General features: G+C 50.4%; 1 protein-coding gene across 1 annotated transcript; it reads right to left on the reverse strand.

Annotated features, from left to right (window-relative positions):
• Positions 1-6,175: 6,175 nt before the first annotated feature.
• On the reverse strand, positions 6,176-10,917 carry SMIM45 (small integral membrane protein 45). Its single transcript, XM_085323575.1, has 2 exons — positions 10,869-10,917; positions 6,176-6,384 (listed from the first exon to the last, which is right to left on the reverse strand). Exons 1-2 carry the CDS (start codon positions 10,915-10,917, stop codon positions 6,176-6,178), a joined length of 258 nt encoding a protein of 85 aa, XP_085179701.1.
• Between the last annotated feature and the right edge of the window lie 8,380 nt (positions 10,918-19,297).

Consider the following 19,297-nt stretch of genomic DNA (forward strand, 5'->3'; position numbering starts at 1 on the left):
CGCCCGGCGGGCTCCCAGCCCGTCCTGCCCTCCATCCCGCCCTCCCTCTGGCCGCCGCTTCCTCCCGGCCCCTCGTCCTCGTAGGAGGTTTTCCCAGCTTTGTTCGGAGGCAGTGGGAGAGGGCAACGCTCCRGGCGGGAGGGGGGCACCCGCCGGGGCCGGAGGAGTGGGCAGGGCGTGAAAGGCAGCTCTCAGGCAGCGCCAGGGAGAAAAACAAGGAGCAGGGCTGCGGGGGCACGTCGGTGACCGGCATTCCCACAGAGCGGCCTTGAGCGGCACGACGACGACAACGACGGCGAGGCCCGGCCGGCTGGGGACGCCGGGCCGGGAGCTGCGCCGGGGGCGAGCGAGAGGCGCCGCCGGGCCCAACAATGAGCCGCTTGTGGCGCGCCCGAGGCGGCCGAGCGCCTCGCATTGCAGCCATTCCTGCCCACTCCCCTCGCGCCTCGCGGCCCCCCAGCCGGGAGGAACCCCCGCCCGCAGCCCCCTTCCCCRGCGCCGCGGCTGCCGCGCCGCTGGAAGCGGGCGAAGCGGGCGGGAACAAGGCCGCGCGGACGTGTGCAGGCCCGCCGGGCGTCCCAGCAGAACCACCTGCTCTTGAGAAAATGACTGCGATTTAAAAAGAAATGCTGAATTTTTGAAATATTTTCCCATTTTCCCTTTCTCTCTCTCCTTTTTTTTTTTTTTTTAATTACAGATTCCAGTTCAACGATTTATGCCCCCATTGAGGAAGGCAATGTTTGCTTTTCAGGTGTTTATGCCTTTTGGTTTTATTCTGATTTTCTTTTGTTTCTGTATTATTACAGTTGCTTTTTAATTCCACTAGCATTTGGCCATTTGCAGGCTTAAAAGGGCCCCCATTACAAGCTGTCAGTGTGTTACTCTGTACCTTCATCAAAATAAAAGAGATTTTGAACAAGGCAACAACAACAACACAATAACCAAATAGGAAAGGAAAAGAATGCTTTTTTGTGGGAGAGACAAGCCAAAACATTGCTCATTGGTAAACAGGACAGAAAGAGAGAGAGTTGGGGAGGAAAGTGAAAATAACAACCATTGCAATATCAATGCTTTGGTTTTTTTTTCCAAAAAATTGGAAATGTTCAAAAAACCAAAACTTCCCGTGAAAAGTTTCAGCATCTCCTAAGCTGAGGAGTCTCCCATGCAGATCCCTGCCCTAGTGGAAAGGAGCCACCTCTCCACTGGGCAGCCCGTCCTCGGGGTCCTTGGGGGCACTGACACAGCTCTGGCTGTAAAGGAGACGGTGACCAGCTGATCGGCATCTCCCCGTCCTGCGGCGGGCAGAGAAAGGCACCACGCCAGCCTGGGACCAGCCCCGAACTGCCCATCTGTAGAGCGGCATCACGGGGGTGACTGCGCTCATGGGTGTACCGGGGGAACTAGGGGCACTGGGAACTTCACCTTTCAAAATTTTCTTTCAAGAACAAATACAACCAAGGTATAATAAAGTCCCATCACTGCTTACATGCACGTTGACCAGCGACAGCAGAGACGCTGGGAGAGATGGAGAGGATGGCAAGGACAGCACAGCACAGCACAGCGATGCTCACGTGCCGGCCAGTGGCCCCAGCTGAAGGAAGGGACCACACCAACAGCGCGGAGGGGATCCCAGGCTTGCTGCTGGCTGTTGTTGTGGCAGACACCACCACACAAGAGTGGTGGATTGCATTGGCCTGCCGGCAGCACATGGCAAGCAAGGGGAGAAAAATATCTATTATTTCAGTTATGCATCTGATCTCTTACATAGGTGATTTACGCTGCAATAGGAATGATTAGGTTGGTAGTTTCTGCAGCCATGGGGACCTGTAAGCATTTTGGCTGCATTGTCCTGCTGGTTAAAATAGCCTGCTTGACGTGGAGGGGGGTAACCACTACTCTGTAAATCACATGGTGGCTCTGTCAAAAAGCCCCCTTGCAGAAAGAGGTATTCTCCCTGGCCWTGCCTTGCTCCTCTAGGCTCCAGCTCAGCCATCGGAAGGTAGCCAGGCCCCTCGTGCAGGAGGCCACATCCCTGTCAGCSCTCTGGCCATGATGTATCTTCCAGGAGGCTAAAGGCTGGCTGGAAGCCCCYTGGGAAGCGCTGAGGTTAAAGAAGGGCTCAGGACTCTGTAATTTCTATGTTTCTTTCAAGAAAAAGAGAAAGGAAAGGTGAAAAAGCCAATCAGATGTTGTTCAGTGCTTGCAGCACTAAGTATCTTCTCTAATGCTTCATCCAGTTTAATTCAGTATCTGAGACTATTTCACTCTCCCTTGAAAGAGTCTTTATAGCTGCACAGATATCACCGTCTCAATTTTCAATCAGTGTTTTCCTTTTGCTTAATTACTCCCAGATAACCCTTCAGTATACCCAACAGAGAAACCACTCAGATAAAGAACTATCCTATTTTAAAGGGAATTTAACTACAAGCTAGTCTTTGCCGGCTGTTTTAAGCCGGAGGGAGGCAGCTCCCAGGRGAAACAAAATGAAAACAGAGCAGTGGAAAATGTGGTCTGTTAGCACACTTTTATTTCATAGTAGAGGGCTTTGACACTATGACAATAAAGTACTTAGTAGCCGTGAAAAATACCTGACTTTATACCATCAGGGCAAAAGAGGGTGAAACATAAACCAGAGAAGCTAAATAAATTGCAAAATATCCAGCAGACCTTGAAACTTGGGCCTGTTCCTTCTTTAGCTCTTGGGATGAGGATGGGGTGTCAAGCAGATGAACAAAGAGTTGTTGGAGATGTYAAAGGCAACAAATACCTGTTACACCACTAGACCTCAGTCCTCCCCCCAGCCCTGGCAGAGTTGTCTCCTATAGCACCCTCTCCAGCAGTTCGCCCCACCAAAAGCACTAGTGCTCTCCTTGTTTCCCTGTGGAGATATTCAAAACCCAGGATTCGCCATAGAAAACTGAACCAAAGGCGAAGGCAAGTGGGATGGGGCTTATCTTGCCTTTCTTTGTTCACATTTCTACATTGAATCACGGGTGCAGAGGAGATGAAAATAGGCAAGACTGCCCACAGCGGGTAATGAAGAGCGGGAACGAGGTGCAAAGGGGCCAGTGAGAGCTGAGAGACTCACAGGAAGCCCCATGGCAGCCCAGGCTGCCAGCTCGCTGAGAGTAGAGCTGGCTGGGCACCCGAGCTTGCACGCAGACACAGCGCAGACCTGCAGCAACAAGCATAGTGTGCCTTTCATTTTTACTGGTAGGGTGGTTTTTTGACTTCTCTTTTGACTCAGCAGGTGAAAGTGGGTTTGGAGGAGGTGAAACGGCAGAGCAACTTGTACTAGTGGAGACCGCGGTGAACAGCTCCAAGCCCCCGGCAGGCAGGTCCTGACTGCAACGTACCCTTTGATCCTGGCCTTTTTCATCCTGCCCATCCATGTCTATCCAGGCTCAGAGAGGCCACACTGCTGGGGTGGAGGAGGGTTCATTTGTGGGGTTGAGAGAGTCCTTTCGGAAGATCCATTATAACCATTTTGTAAGCAAGTAGYTGAACCAGCAACCAGATGTGGGGTTTTTTTTAGGTGAGAATGACTGGGAGGTGCCCAGCCATGGGACCAGCTCCCTAACAAGAGATCAAACTGGAAACACCAGAAATCCCACATGCGTGAGAGGGATTTCCTTACCATAAGCCTGTTCAACAGGCAGCTTTGTTACACAAGGACTGTTTAGCCTGTCCCTAACTTTGCTGAGCTCCTGATCTCTAGYATAAAGATTTTCATTGCTACTCTGTTATTCCAGCTGGGGTCCATTTGCATTRCAGTCCTAGCTACCAGCGATGGCGGGAAGCAGGTTTCCAAGACAACACTTTGAGACTATGGCTATATTGTGCTGGAGGGCAGGAGATACGATCGACACAGCTAGGGATGGTATGTGATACAATGCAGTGCAGCCGTATAGTATTTCTCTTTCACAGACTCAATTCACCAAGGCACAAAAGTGCCTGGGATGTACCTATTTCAGGTTGCACCTGTGCACAGCAGGGTGAGAGTAACTTTTAGCACTGGAGTCATCCCACTCATTTCATTTTTCTGCTGAAAGAGACTCCCCAGTTCAGGGCACTTGCATCAAGATCTCTGCTTTTGGCTGAATGGAGGGACTCTTGGCTTGCCCTCTGGCTGAAACAGAGCTAGAAAAGTCTCATCAGTTTTGCTGTGAAAGATAATGGTGATACTGCTGTGATCTGGGTGGATCGAAAGACCTAGGCTATTTACAAGATGCCCTGACTCATTCCCTCCTGAGCTAAAACCCTTAGAGCTAAAAATTAACTTTATCTTCAGAAAATTACCAACAGCACATCACTCAGTTAAATCAGCCCAGTGCATTCTCCTCCTCTTGGAGGCTGAGCAAWATGATCCCATCCTGGAGCTGTGATGGAAGGAAGGAGCCTATTYCCACAGATAGACTGAGGGACCCCTGCTGTCCAAAGGAGCCATTGGGGTCTACGGCACAGAGCTGGTGCCCTGGGAGCAGCCTGGAGATGTGGATTGTTGTCATGCTGRCATGCAAAGGCAGCAGTGTGGGACACCTGGACATATGCATGCTGGGGTTGTGGTGACTGTCTGACATCCTCCAGGATGCATGCAAGTGGAGCACATAGGACCTCACCTGCAACTAACAGCTATCACTCATGCAGCTTGCATATCCAAAGAGTGCTTTTAGGGTGARAGGAGAAGTGATTGCTATGACTAGGGTGCTGTGGATGGCACGAGAGAGCAGCACCATGTACATTCACACCATCTGGGCCATCAACAGCTTATTACGGTGACCTACAGAGGTGAAGGCAGGAGCAGAATATGCAACAGTGTCATGTTAGCATGATATGCATCAATGAGAGCTGAGCTTGGCTCTTGGCAAAACCTTCTGTCACAGGTTCAAAGCTCCCTTAGGGCTTAACTTATACCCTGGGCATTGCACACCACTGGCAGGAAAGGAAAAGGTGCTAATGTCCCAGGTACCCACTGCTTTATATCTTCTTACAGTGCTTTGGTAGAAGATCAGCCCCAGTGGAGTGCAGAAAGTGCAAATACTGTATATAAACATGAGGTTTTGTGCGAGACCCACATTATACAGCTTGATTCCAGAAAACACAGACAGTGCAACTGGCCCATTTCACTGAATGGCTCAGTGTCCCTTTTCAGAGACATGCAGGGAAAGGGGGTCTAGGGATGTTTCACAGCTTTCAATGAGGATGACTAAAGGGAGAGTAGCACCCAGTGCTCCAGGGATTCATACAATATGACTCTGGGGTGCAGGAGACCAAGCAAGTGCAAATCAACTCACAGAAAAATATCCTATCTCCTTCAATTGCAGAGAGGAGCAGATCAGATGCTTCATGGTGGACCAGGAGAAGCTTACAGGATGGCAGCATCCTTTCATAGAACAGTGCATAATATTGTCCGCTTGGCACAGGGCTTAGACAAACCTCTTTACTAAAGTTCTTAATGTGAACATTGTGCTTATGAAAATGCCAAACTGAGAGCTCCAAACCCTGAAGCTCYCCATCTCCAAAACAGACACAAAAAAGCAGTGCATCTTTAGCAGGGAGAAAGGCATTCTGTCCCCAGGGGCTTGGTCAGTCCTTGTCCCCTCTGCACAGAGCTTCAGCAAGCTTACCAATGCATTGCCAAGGGTGATTGGTGTGAAGAGCTCAGCTGAAGCAATGAACTAGGCTGAAAGCCACCAACTCATTTCACCAAAATCACCTCTCTGACTTAAGCAGATTGGGTTAGATTTAATCCAGCAACTAGGAGTAAAAGGCTCTGTATCCTCTTGGAAGCACAGTACCCCTGCATAGACCTTTCTTTGTGAAGGTCAGGTCTAGACACAAGGCAGCTCAAACTCAACAGTGAATAACAAGAGACCTTTTTGTTTTCGTGATTCATCAGTTCCAGCCATGGGAGGTGCAGAAGTCCTTTGCTGGGTAAAGGGTTATGAGCAAGTGGAAAGCTCTGAGTCTGTAGTGCCACATAAACATTGCCTAAGGAGTGAAGAGAAAGAAAGGTGAACAACAGGAGACCCATATCATCAAAGAATGAAGTGACAATCTGCCCCACTCGCACATGGGAGACCTGTCATCCTGGCCAAGGCCTGTGGATATCCACCCACCCAGAAGAGGCTCTTCTGCACTCAGCACACAGAGCATGTTCYTCATGGGCAGCATATTAGACCTCAGGCACCCCAAAGGCTAGGTTGTCCCGAATCATCAGTGTCTTCCGCAGGTCCCGTTCCATGATCGGCCTCTGCGTTCGCCACTTATGGGCTTCCTGGAGTCCTGGCTCAAAGTAGTAAATGCATGCTCCAAAGCCCACCAGGATGAGAATGGAGATCATCAGATACACTGGCACAAACCAATCCAAGAAGTGGGGCATGGCTGACARAGAAAAGAGGAGAAAGCTCGTGTATTGAGAGCATCCAAAGAAATAGCTCCACCAGGCTTCACTATGACAAGTCCATCCCCTAAGCAGTGCCCAGCCTCACTGCATCCCATCTTACAGACCTGCTACATGCCAGCTGGTGCCTAGTTATCTCCTAATGTACCTCAGTCTTCTAGAGAGGCAATTCCATTTTGGCTTCTCGCTGTGTGACCTTCTAAGTGAGCAGCAGTCCTGCTCCTGTACAGCAGAGAAGCATGAACCCACTAGAGCTGCTGGCTAGCAGAGCGAACACCCACTCCCCCAACCCTACTGCCAGCAGCAAAAGGCAGGGAGCAGATGCCTGTCAAAACCACGCTCCTGCAGCTAGTAAATACAGCTGCTTCACATCTCCCATTTTGGACAAACTGAGCTGCTCTGCTGCTGCTGCTGCCACTTTCTGTAGCATTTCATGACCCTTTGAATCCATGGTCTGAGATGGTCTAGCTCAGTGCTGAGCTCTACCTTGCTCTATTCTTATTTAGAGTCAGTTTTTGCCCTGGTTAGGGGATGTTGCAACTAGTTCTTGGTTCACCACTGATTTCTGTCTTGCCTGACCTGGTCTCCCACCATTTTCCCAAGGGCTCCCAGGTCTCCCCATGCTATTTTTTTTTTTTTTCCAGTATTATTCAGTAGGTGACTGTTGGGTTTATTAGCATAACATACCACCACCCACAATGTTTATGACTTCTACTTTTCTATCCTTTTGACACAGGTCTCCAGTTTGCAATTGTTTGCCAGCAGAACATATCGCCGCCCACAGTATTTATGACTTCTGCTTTTCTATTCTTTTGACTTAGGTCCCTGGTTTGCAATTGTTTGCCAGCTGCAGTGCATTTGAACTGAGCTCAGGCTTAAACCTTGCATCACTCACTAGGTGCAGAAGTGACTTACCTGGGGTGGCTTGGTCTGCCTTGCTAGAAATCCCTCTCAACCCACGTGCGATATTCCTATTCCAGAACAGCACTGCCCTGGGAAACGCAAAACAACAAGTTCACCATTGACCCAGCCCACAGCACCATCACCACTGCTGCTAAAAATGAATGAGAAGGAAGGATCAGATACCTTCCTCTACGGCTGTCAAGGCTGAAGCTTACCTGAGGGGGTGGACAGGGAATGAACTGACAGCCAGCCAGTACCCTGCCCTGCTCCCTGCCCCATCTTCACCCCACGCTGTCTCGGGCTCAGGCATACATCCTGACTGTCCCGCATTCGTGCCCACCCTCATCCCGTTCCCTGAAAGGGAAGGGGCATTGCTATCTCTTTCAAAGCAAACTGATGCCTAGCAAAGAGGCGCCAAGGCCCTAGCAGGTATCTGTGTTGCAACACACAGCAGTGCCCAAGTTTTCTGACTCCCAGTTGCCTGCCCCTGCTGAAATGCCCACTAGCAGTGGATCAGAAAAGGGTGCAAAAGAGTTCCAAAACCACCCCTCAAGCAGATCCAGCCCATGCCCTCCCTGAGGAGTACAGGTCTGTCCCTGCCGAAGCCCCTTCTGCATGTGGCATGGTGAGCGTGTGGCTTKTTGTAGGCTTGAGTGAATACAACCAGGAACCCTCAGGCTTGGGAAAGCTGGACAAGCAGTGAAGGGGTCAGCACAGAGGCGCAAAATGCAATATTTAAAGTACGTTTTTGAAAACACTTGTGCCAGGGTGCCGGTGACGAAATGCCCCTTGACTTCAGTGTAGGCAGAGCTGAGCCTTCTTTGAAATCCTGCTTTTCAGGACACCTTAAAGCTGTTACACATGATGGTCCTCCGAGTCACCATGCTGCTAGTAACCGCTTGTTCCTGCTCTCCYGTGCGCAGGCCTGTTAAAGCAGGACTGGGGAGAGCTCTGCATCGGCTTCACAGCCGCTGCTGCCCATCCCTGCCCCAGGCTAAYCCTTGGGGCTCCTTCCCTGTTCCTGCTGCTGCGGTTTCTCACAGCGATCACGTCGCATGTGCTCTGGAAGCAAACGGCTCCTGACATAAGCTGTGCTYAGTGATACCAGAATGTGACATCTCCCCCTTCCATTTATTTTATCCTGTGGCCCCAGCTCAGAAAGACAAATTCCTGCAGGCATCCCTGCTGGTGAAGTGCAGGAATGAACRCAACATTACCTGGCAAGTTATTTCTCACTCTGATTTTAGTGACACAATAAGTACTAGTTAGTCTGGTACCACATTAACTGATTAATTGATTTCACACGTAAGCTTGTTGGGCTTTTTTTTCTTTTTTCTTTTTTTTTTTTAATATCAGAGCAATCAATTGCTTCAAATCTGCCCAGAAGCATTTATCAGCTGAATGCATCCTGCAGCAAGAGTCCCTCTGCTCGCCTGCTAGCAGAGACTATCAGCAGGAAGCACAGGAATGAACAGGACATTCATTTCTACCCTATAAATAACATTTTATGTCTCAGGGTTAGATCTGAAAATAGCAAAAATTCTTGCTAAGATAAGCAAGAAACTGCCAGAAGTAGAGAGAAAAACATGATTTTCCCTCATTTAGTGGCACAGATGTTGGATATTTATCTGTTCTTGCATGATGGGGGAGATACTAGTGCATTTTGATTCTCATACCATGTTCTTTTCTGCTTTTAGCAGTCATCATTTTGCATACTTCCAGCTCTGCTGTTACCATCACCAAGTCCTGGGGCATTTTTGCTGTCTTTCTCTCGCTGACTGGTGCCTCCCTTTCGCCAGGACACCACTTGTCCTGACCATGCACAACGAGGCAGATGTCCGCTCCAGACTGCTCAGCATCAGCCACCGTTAGGGCAGGTGTGAAGAGACAGTCTCAGCAGTGCTCCTGCCTCTTCATTCCTGTCCCTTCATCTCTCTGATAAATAACTTGGGAGGAAAACAAACAAACAAACAAACAAAAACAAAAACAAAAACAAACAAACAAAAAAAAACACATGCCCTAGGACATCATAGATGCATTGCAGGGAGCAGGGAGCTGGACAGGAGATTTCCCTCATCATCAGGGGCTGCAAAGGTGGGGAGGGCATCAGGCCTGATCCCTGCCCTGTCAGCAGCCAGGGCTGAGACCCAGGTATGGCCAGAGACCCCTGAATCCTGCCCCTCTCTTCTCTCTGCAAAGCAGCCCCTATTTCTTCAAATGCTGCTGCTGCTGCTTAACAGAGCCCAGCACACACCCCTGCATCTTCTCCCACCAGCACCGACGGACCCGGCTGAAGGCGGCTGAGCTGCCTACAAACCCTTTACGCGAGGTGCCTGTGCAGATGATATAAATCCCTGCCCAGTTTAATGCAGGAAGYGACAGGATTAGGAAGCCTGGGAAGGTAACATCGACTCAGACCCCCCATCCCACCCCCTGGCAACGAGTTGCAAGCCAACAACCTAATTTCCTTTCCCCATCGTTCCCTTTCAAAATCCGAAAGTGCAGCTGCCGTACAAAAAGCACCACAATAAAGAGCACCACTGACAGAGTGCCCAATTTATCCTTCTTTAGTGAGTAGCAGAGCTAGTATTTCCAAGCTCCTCACCAGCAAGCTATTCCTCAGCCTGCTTGCTCTGCCACCCTCACCTTGCCCCATGTCCCGCATCCCCCACGCATCCTGGCACCCCGGTGGAGGAGCTTTGCTGTAGCCAAGCCGAGCGGTGGGATCGCTGGGTCTGAGCCTCCCCCCACCCAGCTCTGCAGAGCCAGCACCGCAAAGCGCTTGCTTTTGTCGGGTAGGTGAGCAGATTTTGACTGCAAATGTTGAAAAGAGGGAGTTGAATTTGGGAAGGTGTCAGCTTTCCAGAGCAGCTCTGCAGATATTCGAGGTGCCTTAACCCTTGCTGGCCTGGCCGTTCCCASCGCCCCTTTTTGCAGTGGGACATCTGCGCCCTCCCAAAGATTAAAAAAAAAAATCCCCAGTATTACAGCTGAGACAGCACCTCTTAGAGGCAGGGTGACCGATCCTTTCTAAACCCACACTCCACGTGTCCCTCCAGCCACACTGTTTAAAATGCCAGCCCAGGACCATTTTTTGCTGATTGCTGCTGCACCCTGAAGGTGTTGGGGGTGCATGTGTGACAGACATCCCTGAGTACATACAACAAGCACGGGGCAGATCGGCTCTGGGGGAGGCCACGAGCAAGGAAAAGCAGTTTGCAAGCAACACAGACACACACTGGGCACCCAGGCATGGGGTGAGCAAGGCAGAAGTTGTGCCCAGACAGTGCCAGGACACAGGTGACACTGGCCACAAAAACCTACCGGGTGCACAGTCAGGAGCCCAAATAAGGTTCACCTTGATTTYTCCAGCACCAGACCCTAACCCACGCACTAACAACAGGTTTATCCCAACCACGGAAGATCACATTAGGACTGGGCACCCAGGGGGAACTTGCAGCTGGGGGCAAGGCCCTATTGCTGGCTGGGACAGGCCCCGGCCACAACCCCTCTCACGCACGCCACCGAGTGCCCGCTGCCTGCCCCACGACGTGCCACCTACCTCCTTCCACGGGAGCGGGGCAGCGGGATGAGGCTGCTCTCGTTGGCATCTGCTGGGCTCCGGATGGGATRAGTCAGGCTCGTTTCCCAGCGAGCAGTTTTCCCTCTGTGCCAGGAGAAGGGAGCTGGCTCTGGGAGAGCCCAGGCGGCAGCGAGAAGCGACAGCAGCGGGGCGGGAGGAGGGCCGGAGGCGGCGGCGGCTGGYGGGAGCGCGCGGGGATGGCGCGTGGCGGGGCGCCCTGCCTCATTCCCCCATCGTCCCCCCACCAGCCACCCCCCCAGGGCGCCCTGTCACCCCCGAAGGAGGGACCGTCTGCGACCAATTGCATCCCCATGCGGGGGGTGGGGGGGGCATTTTCCCAGCAGTCGTTATGGCAACCGGCCTCCCGCGCACCGGTACCCAGGGAGAGCCGCCGGGAGCCCGGCTGAGCGATGCTCTCCTTCCTGCGGCACCGCGGCGGAGGGTCTCAGCCCCGGCCAAGCCACCAAGCTGGAAGGGATTTTAGAATAACAAAAAGGACTTTTTTTCTTCCAAAAAAAGAAAAGCAGGAGCGATTTAAGAGGGAAAGCAGCTGAGCATGGAAAGAAGAGGTGGTGGGCACTGCTCCCCAGTGGGAGGGTGGGAGCGCTTGAGAGCCCACCGAGGGGGCAAGGATAGGGCACGGGGGTGGACAAGGAGGGTGCACAAATGTGTCAGTTTGGGCTGACAGAGCTTGATGGGGTTTTAAGCCTCCAGTGATTTCCAGGTGCGCTTGCCCCGTGGCAAGCCTGGCCCAGAGGGTGCTGCTGGAGGCTGGAGCTTTGCCATGGGAATGGAGCCAGAGGCATGGAAAGGGAATGACAGAAGGGGCAGGTTAGCACTCCTTTTAGGTTTTCAAAAAATARGCAACAATAAAATAGTCAACATTTTGACCAGAAGATCTCAAAGCAGAAATCAGAAAAATGTTATTTTTTAAAGTAATATTTTTGCTTTCAGTGAAATACTTTGTTTACAGAATCAAAGCCTAGCTCCACATTTGCCACTGATGACAGAAATAGTTGCATTGAAACATTTTCTGCTTCAGCTTTTCAGTAGCACAGAAATGGGAACAACTTAACTGCTTTTTTTCTTTTTTTTTGTACACAGGGAAAATTTTCACCATGACTCAAAAGTCATTTAACACAAAAACGTTTTAACAAAATCAATCAACCTACTAGTTCCAGCCCAGAGAGCTCGCTGCTCTCCTGGCAGCAGCCCAGACCTCCCTGCTTATTCACTGACACCTATAGCCCTACAAGGCACACTGCAGGAGGTGCTTGAAAAAGGTTGCCGGGCCAATAAAATCTGCAAAACTGTCCTCCTAGCCTGGACCCAAATTTGCACCTATGTCTTGGGAGCCAAGAAGAGCAAGGTTTGGTTTTCTAGAAAATTGCATTTCAGCCACAAAAGAGTTAACTCGCTCCCTAAGCAAACCTGTGGACTCCAATATGCTGCTGTTGGCTACAGGGGCTGAACAAAGTGAAAGGTAATCCCCCAAAGCAGTTTGTTGTCTAGCCTGTGCCAGTGTTTAATTCACTGGCAGAGAGACAGGCTGTGCTGAGAGCTATGGGAGTTGACTGGGATGCTACATGATTTCTTTCTCATACTCCTTTTGTCTTCTCCAGCTCTCTTCTGCTTAATGCAGCTTAGTAGTATCTTGAAAAATATTAAGAATATGCCTGTGATAGCCCAGCACCCAGGATATCTGCAYGGTGGATCAGATCCTCTAGGATTAGTTAACTGCTTCTTGGTTGCTCTAGAAAAAGAAGGCAGTCTGGGAGACTGCAGTGTATCTCCAGAGAGAAGAGCCTGCAATTGTGCTTAATTTTAACTTCATGGAAGTCAGCCTTGATACCCACCTTGACTATCAGCATAGTTATTGCTTCACTAATCCCATTCCAGGGGGGAAAAAACACAGGCCTCATAGTTTTGCCTATACCAGGAGAGAAACATACTGTTTGGACAAACCAAAAACCAAGTAGAAAAAAAAATGTTGAAAGGATACTACGTTTCTGGAGCAAATCCTAAGGCAGATGACAACACAGTACATTTGTGAAGGAGAAAGAAAATCACTTCCAGATGTCTAATAAATGTGGCAAAAATGACAGGAGCAAACATCATTTTGGGGCCATTCCAGAGAGCCGCAGYGGGCAGCAGCTCCATGCTGTGCTGACATCAGGGTCTGAGAGACATTGCACACTTGCTGCCCAGCAGGGAGAGGCAGACCATGGTTGGCTGTGATGAGGATGGATAGCCCACCTGGTCTTCCAGAAGACTGGTAGGGGCTGGAGCCCTGCAGGCTGCCTGGGCTGTCTGGGACATCATACTGAAATGCAAAAGATCCCACAGCCAACTGTCCCCTGCTCTCCTTGCAGGTCACTGCTACTGCAGGGGAGACACCAGAACGAGGATGAGCCCAACGTGCTATAATTCCTCCACTGGTTTAAGCAGATTTGAGCTTGGGCTTAATATTTGCATGCTGCTCCTGCAGTCAAAACTCCAGAACCAGCAATATTTTTTGTTTCACTGCATTAATTTTTCCCTGACTTGCTTCCCTGACACATAAGCATTAGTGCTGTCACTCTGGACCTGGCAGCAGGGCATGGTGATGGCTGCAGCCTGGGACACCGCAGCAGCTGTTTGCTGCATGCGTCAGGACTCTCAGGTGCTGTCAATTCATTTCACTTGGTTTCCAACAGGAGCTGCAGCGGTGACACGGCACAAGACATCGACGTGCTACRTACAGTTCGACAGCACGGAAACACTTCAGCTGAAGCTCAGCTTTCACTAAGAATAAGGCTGCCACATGCCACTCAGCATTCTCCAGATATAAATATGTGCCAAATTTTGTCCCACTTAGTGCTTAAACAAATAKCCCTGTAGTGCTGGGGGGCTTCTAGCCCACTGCAGATGTAGTGTGAGGAAGCCCCTGCACTGCTGTGCCCAGGCAGACCACCTGGAGCAGATTCACCCCAGGAGACCTGCCCAAGGCCAAAACCTCAGTCTTCCTCCATATCTCCCTGCAGCCACAAATTTACATGCACTATGAAGGTGAACAGAGAGTGCCTGGAGACGGGGCAGCCATCCAGGGCTCCTGCACAGGCCAAGCACAGCGTGGTGTGACAGGGCCACCTAGCCAGAAGAGAAACCCCTTAAAACCTTATCAGCTCTGGATGAAGAAGGAGGAGATAGCTGGAAAACCTCAGGCACATTTCTTGCATTTAAGGTGCCAATAAATGACAGAATGAATGCCACAACAAATATACTGGGGCAGCATTTTTTCTAAGTTCAGGTTAATCTCAACCCTGGTTGAGGCCTCTTTTCCAGTTTTTCCCCACATGTAAATCCTGTGTTTCAAGTACTGAACCAGAATGAGGCGATTGTAAACTGTGCATTAGACGGTGGTGTCTTGGGCAGCAGCAGCACTTTCTTTCTTTTTCTTTTTTTTTTTTTTTAACCAGAACAGTTTCTACTTCTTTGATAGCAACTTACTTTCCCAGTTCAGTGACATAAATTCCAGTAGGAACTGGGGGAAAGCAATGCAGAGACAAGGACTCTCAGTCACACTGTAGATGTATGTTCACAAGCAAGAGCTGGCACGGAGCTGGAGCAAGGTGAAAGTAGGTAATGCTGTGCCAAGCAGGTGGGTTTAGTCAGAGACCTTATGCGAATGTAAATAGCTGAAGCATGTAGAACCAAGCCCCAGGTACAGACAGAGCAGCCAGGATCGGTCAAGGATGGAGGGAGTGCATCGGGGGACGGACACCATGTGCCCTTGCTCTCCCTTTATCCAGACCAATTCCACATACCTGGGCACTACCTTGCCTACTTTCACCTTGCCTAAGCTCGGCAGCAAACATGCACATGGATTTGGCTGGGTTGCATGAACCAGTAATTCCTGGCTGCAGCAGATACAAGGCTAACTGCAGCCTCAAGCTTCAGTTTCCTCCCTGTTCTTTAGTGTCATTTAAGCTTATATCAGCATCTCAGATGTCCAGAATATGTCCTAGAGCGTGTGGGTACACCTGCAAATCATGGTCTTGCTCTCAATTTTCTTTGCAGCTCATGGATTTTTTTTAAGCTAACCTTGTAATCAAAACAGACCCCTTTTGCTCATAGCACATGTCCCACTGATTATGCTCTGTGCCTCTGTCACTCCTGGCACCTGCATGATTTTTACAATATAACAATATCCCCAAGAACTCCCCAAAGTTAGGTAGGGGAGAAGAGAGTCATTACCAAAGTAGCCTTACCCCAAGACCAGCAATAGAGGACACTCCAGAAAGAGTTACAGAAATGCTTCCCTGGTCTGCTGTTGGAGACAAGGGAGTCACAGTAGGAAGCAGAAGGCCCTTTGGATGCATGTCAGGACATCAATCAGATATTCCAGTGGTGAAGCAGAGTACCCTGCCTTCTGGGTGCTTTTGCAGTGTCAAGTAATAGGACCCATCTGAGGAGCTTTGCTGAGCTGTTCAAATAGCTAAAGAAATTTAGATGGTTAGCTAAATTAAAGAACATAATGGAAAAAGTTATTTCCTTTGGGTCAAAAGTTTGCTATGGAGGGCCTTCACCAAAGGAAAATGAAGTTGCCAGCAACAAAAGCGGAAATGTCATTAGTTTTTCCAATAATTTGCACTTAACAAAAACATCACTTTTGCCTGTTAGTAAGGGAATAAGTGCAATCAAGTAAGCGTGACTTCATAGTCCATGCGCTTCCCATGCAGAGCAGCATTGCTGAGAGGTCTACCCTGAGTCAGCTGCTTGTTATCAAGTGAGATCTCATGAAGCAAGTGCTAAGCAGGGCTGTGAGGAAGCCATGTAAATGCTTCTTTTGCAGGGAGGTTTGGAGAGAGGGTGGTGAGCTAATGGGCACCACTGCCTGGCTAGCAAGTGTCAGCCCTTCTCCCGATACTATCTCCAGAGTCTGTTTCCACAGATCCTCTGACTGGAGGAGAAAAGAAGAGAAAATGGAAAAACTGGAAAAGAGAAAACAGTGAGAAAATACCCCATAATTCATTCATCAATACACTGGATGAAGCATACAGCAAATTGGGCAAAGATATGTGAGGGCAACGTGTGCTGTGTTAATTTCTACTGCACTGGCTAGCGCTGCCCTGTCTCCAAGTGTGACTGTGCCATTCCCAGGGATGACCAGGTCCAAGTCTCACTCACACTAATTGTCTTAATTGGCAGCTTCAGAGCATCTCCAAATGGCTAAGTTACACTTACACTCATTTTTGGAGTGGTTTGTGCTACCAGAGTGATGTATAACGGCCTGCAGAGTAAAATCAGGAACTACCTTTTTAGTATCATATACTACAATAGCCTCTTCTGTCTGCACTTAGCAAAGTGCATTGTTTCAGCTTTAACGTACCACTCAGAAGCAGAAAAGGACTTGTTATTCCCTCTTTACAAGTGGAAACAACCTGACACTGTCATGCAGTGATTTGTGAAATACAGCCAGGTCTCTAACACTAACCATGTCTCATCTCTCTCCCCTTCTCTCCTTGCTGAGTTATAAATCTAGGACCTCAGGCACGTTGYGAGGCCTGAGTCTCCACCTCCTTATGCCATCATCTCTACCTCAAGAAGCAGTTTTTATGCTACTCTTTGGCTTTAGATATGCTCTATGCCCCTTTCYTAGCCCATGGGTAAACACCCACAGAGGGTGCAAGGCAATGGCACACGTTCTCCTCTCTCCTTCCCTATAGACCAGAGGTCAGGTTTTTTTCCCCACTGTGTCTCCTTGCCTGTTTTGGAAAGGGAATGACAGCAACCTGCATCTGCATGGTGTAGTTCATTGTGGCAGCTGTAATGCAACTGTTTTACTTCTCAGGAGGAAACCAGCTTTGCCAAAGACCTGCACTTATAGGCAAAGACTGTTGAACCATCACAACTCCCTCCAAGTCTCCCTGAGACAGGCCACATACCCACAGGTCCCCCTACTAAGGGGCTAAGGCAGAGGGGCTGAAGTAAAGGTGAGGCACATAGAGAAATGAGCAGCAACAATTTCTGCCGCCCACCCATGGAAGGCAATGTTCAGCCCTTGCTGAGGGACACAGGCCAAGGGGTGCCAAGGCTGGACAAAAATGGGACTTGATGAATGTGAGCAGAGACAGTGTCGCTCCTTCTTCAGCCTGCCCAGGGGCTGGGGTTTCTCTGGAGCCAGGATCTGCAGTGCTGTCAGCATGTCTGCTTGGACTCCTCAGCCTAAAGCTAAGCAAAACATCTGTGCTGGACACAGAAATAACTGGGATTGGTGTGAGCTCATCTGCATTTGACTCACTGAACCACAAGCAGATGCTGGTGTTGCTGAGGGAGGGAGCCAGCACTGCCTGACCTGGCGGAGCAGACAGTGAGCGTGCCCCTGCTCAGACAGTGATCTCGTCTGGCTGCAGCCATTCCAGTTCTTCCTTGCAGCTGGAGAGCTACAAAGACGGAGAAGGACAGGGGAAGAGAGCAGAATCATCTCATTAGGCCGGTGTTGCAGCTTTTAGCATATTTCCACATCCTCTGCAGCTCGAAAAGAGCGTTGTCCCAATTGCTCTGTGTCCCCCCCACCCAAAGGGCTGGCTCCCGTTATTTAACATTTCTCTCTGCTTTCTGTCTTTAAGACACGTCTGCCCTGGATTYGTCCTCCCTTCCCCCAGCTGAACGAGACAACAACCAGAAATATCCTGTGATCTCTTCTGCTTCACCTGTAATTTGTCTAATGCTGGCAATGAGCAGAACCCTCTGCCTTTGTCAAGATCAAAAAAGACATCTCAGCGGTATGATGTCAGCTTACATTAACCCCCCCCGCCCCCCTTGCCTCCCCTCTCATGCTCAGTGGAGGAGGAGAGGGGAGACATCTTTGTTGGTAAACTCACCCTGTAGCTTCCTTTCTCCCCTTTGCGCATCTCCTGCCCCTTGGAGGAGCCCTGGTGCAAGGTGTGGGGAGAGCGAACCCCAGCTGGCAGCCCCCATGCAGAGTTGGGGCATCCCACCTGTGGCGAAGGCTCACAGCAAGGGATGCAGCGAGACAGACTGCAGATCAGCAGGGGAAACCGGCCCTTTGAGGGCTTTCAATCACCAGGTTGTCTCCTCACGCTCTGCTGCCATTGTATAGCATAGCAGCAGCTCAACATGGATCTATAATGTGGCTTCTCTGCAGTGCCCTGGCATGAACTGCTTCCTGCCCCTAACGCTGAGACCATGAGCAGAGGAGTGCCAGGCTGGGAAGAGGCAGGCCGTGATGGACAGGAGAGCTCAGGGGAAGGCGGCCAGATGGGCAGGAGGGGGTAGGAGTGAGATCAGGGCTGCTGGAGCATCCTTCCAAAGCTAGCACAGGATGATTTAGCATGCACAACCCAGAGCAYGGCTGAAACAAGGTCCCTGAACTCTTTGCCAGGTGGCACGGAGGTACTAGGTGATATGCGAAAGGCCACAGGAGTGATCAGCATAAGCACAAAGTAAAGATACAACTTGGAACAGATGGATCATTTTTTTAAACAAAGTTAGTGATTATGCAGGCTTGATTATGCCTCTTGCTAGGCTTGTAATCAATACTTAAACAATACAGCAAGTGGTTCTGTGCTGCTTGGAAACGAGGTTGGTGGTCTGAATACACTTTTCACTTCCCCATCCTAATGCATAATTTATATCACTATTGCTATAAATATAGCCATTTCAGGGAATATACGTATGGTTGCTGCACCACAGTGGAGATGGTAGGGATTAGCTCTCCTCAACGTCCACTGAGCAGCGCTAGGCTAGCCTGTGAAGAGATGCTTGTGAGAGACTGTTTTCACTCCTGCAAACTAGGGGGTCAGAGCATSGGAAAGAACCCAAACCTGGGGGAGGAACCCACACATATTTAAGATGACACATGTATCAACTAAGGCTCACAGAGAAGCTTGGGGAGGAGGGATGCAAGGCAAAAGATGGAGTTTTCTGCACAATGACCTAATTTAGCTAAAGGCCAGAAAGCTGAGCTCGTGGCTCAGGTGACAGGCCTCGAAACAGAGGAATGTGTCTCCGGGCAATGCGGAAGACCCAGCGTGAGGACAGAGAACGCTCCAGAGAGACAAGGCAAGTAACGCAGGGCGCCCCAACACCCAACAGAGGATCTGGCATTTGGGCCCAGCTCCAACTGTTTCTTGTTCTAGGAGCAAGGAGCTGTCGCGTTCTTATATCCTGGGTCCTGCCCCCATCACCCAGCCCCGGAAAGGACGTTTGTCAGTTACTGGGGCGTTTGGGGCGGGCTGGCACTGACCCCGCACGCTGCCGCAGCCAGGCAGCACCTCTGCGCAGCAGCACCCGTCCCCACCCAGGGCGCATGCGCACTGAGCGCCCTGCCCCCCCCCGCGCATGCGCAACGTGGGGGGCGCCCCGCCTCCCTCCTCTTTCCCCGCCCCGCSGCGCCACGTCGC

The sequence above is a fragment of the Rhea americana genome, unplaced genomic scaffold, assembly GCF_003343005.1.
Source record: "Rhea americana isolate MKP2758 unplaced genomic scaffold, rheAme1 scaffold_85, whole genome shotgun sequence".
NCBI lineage: Eukaryota > Metazoa > Chordata > Aves > Rheiformes > Rheidae > Rhea > Rhea americana.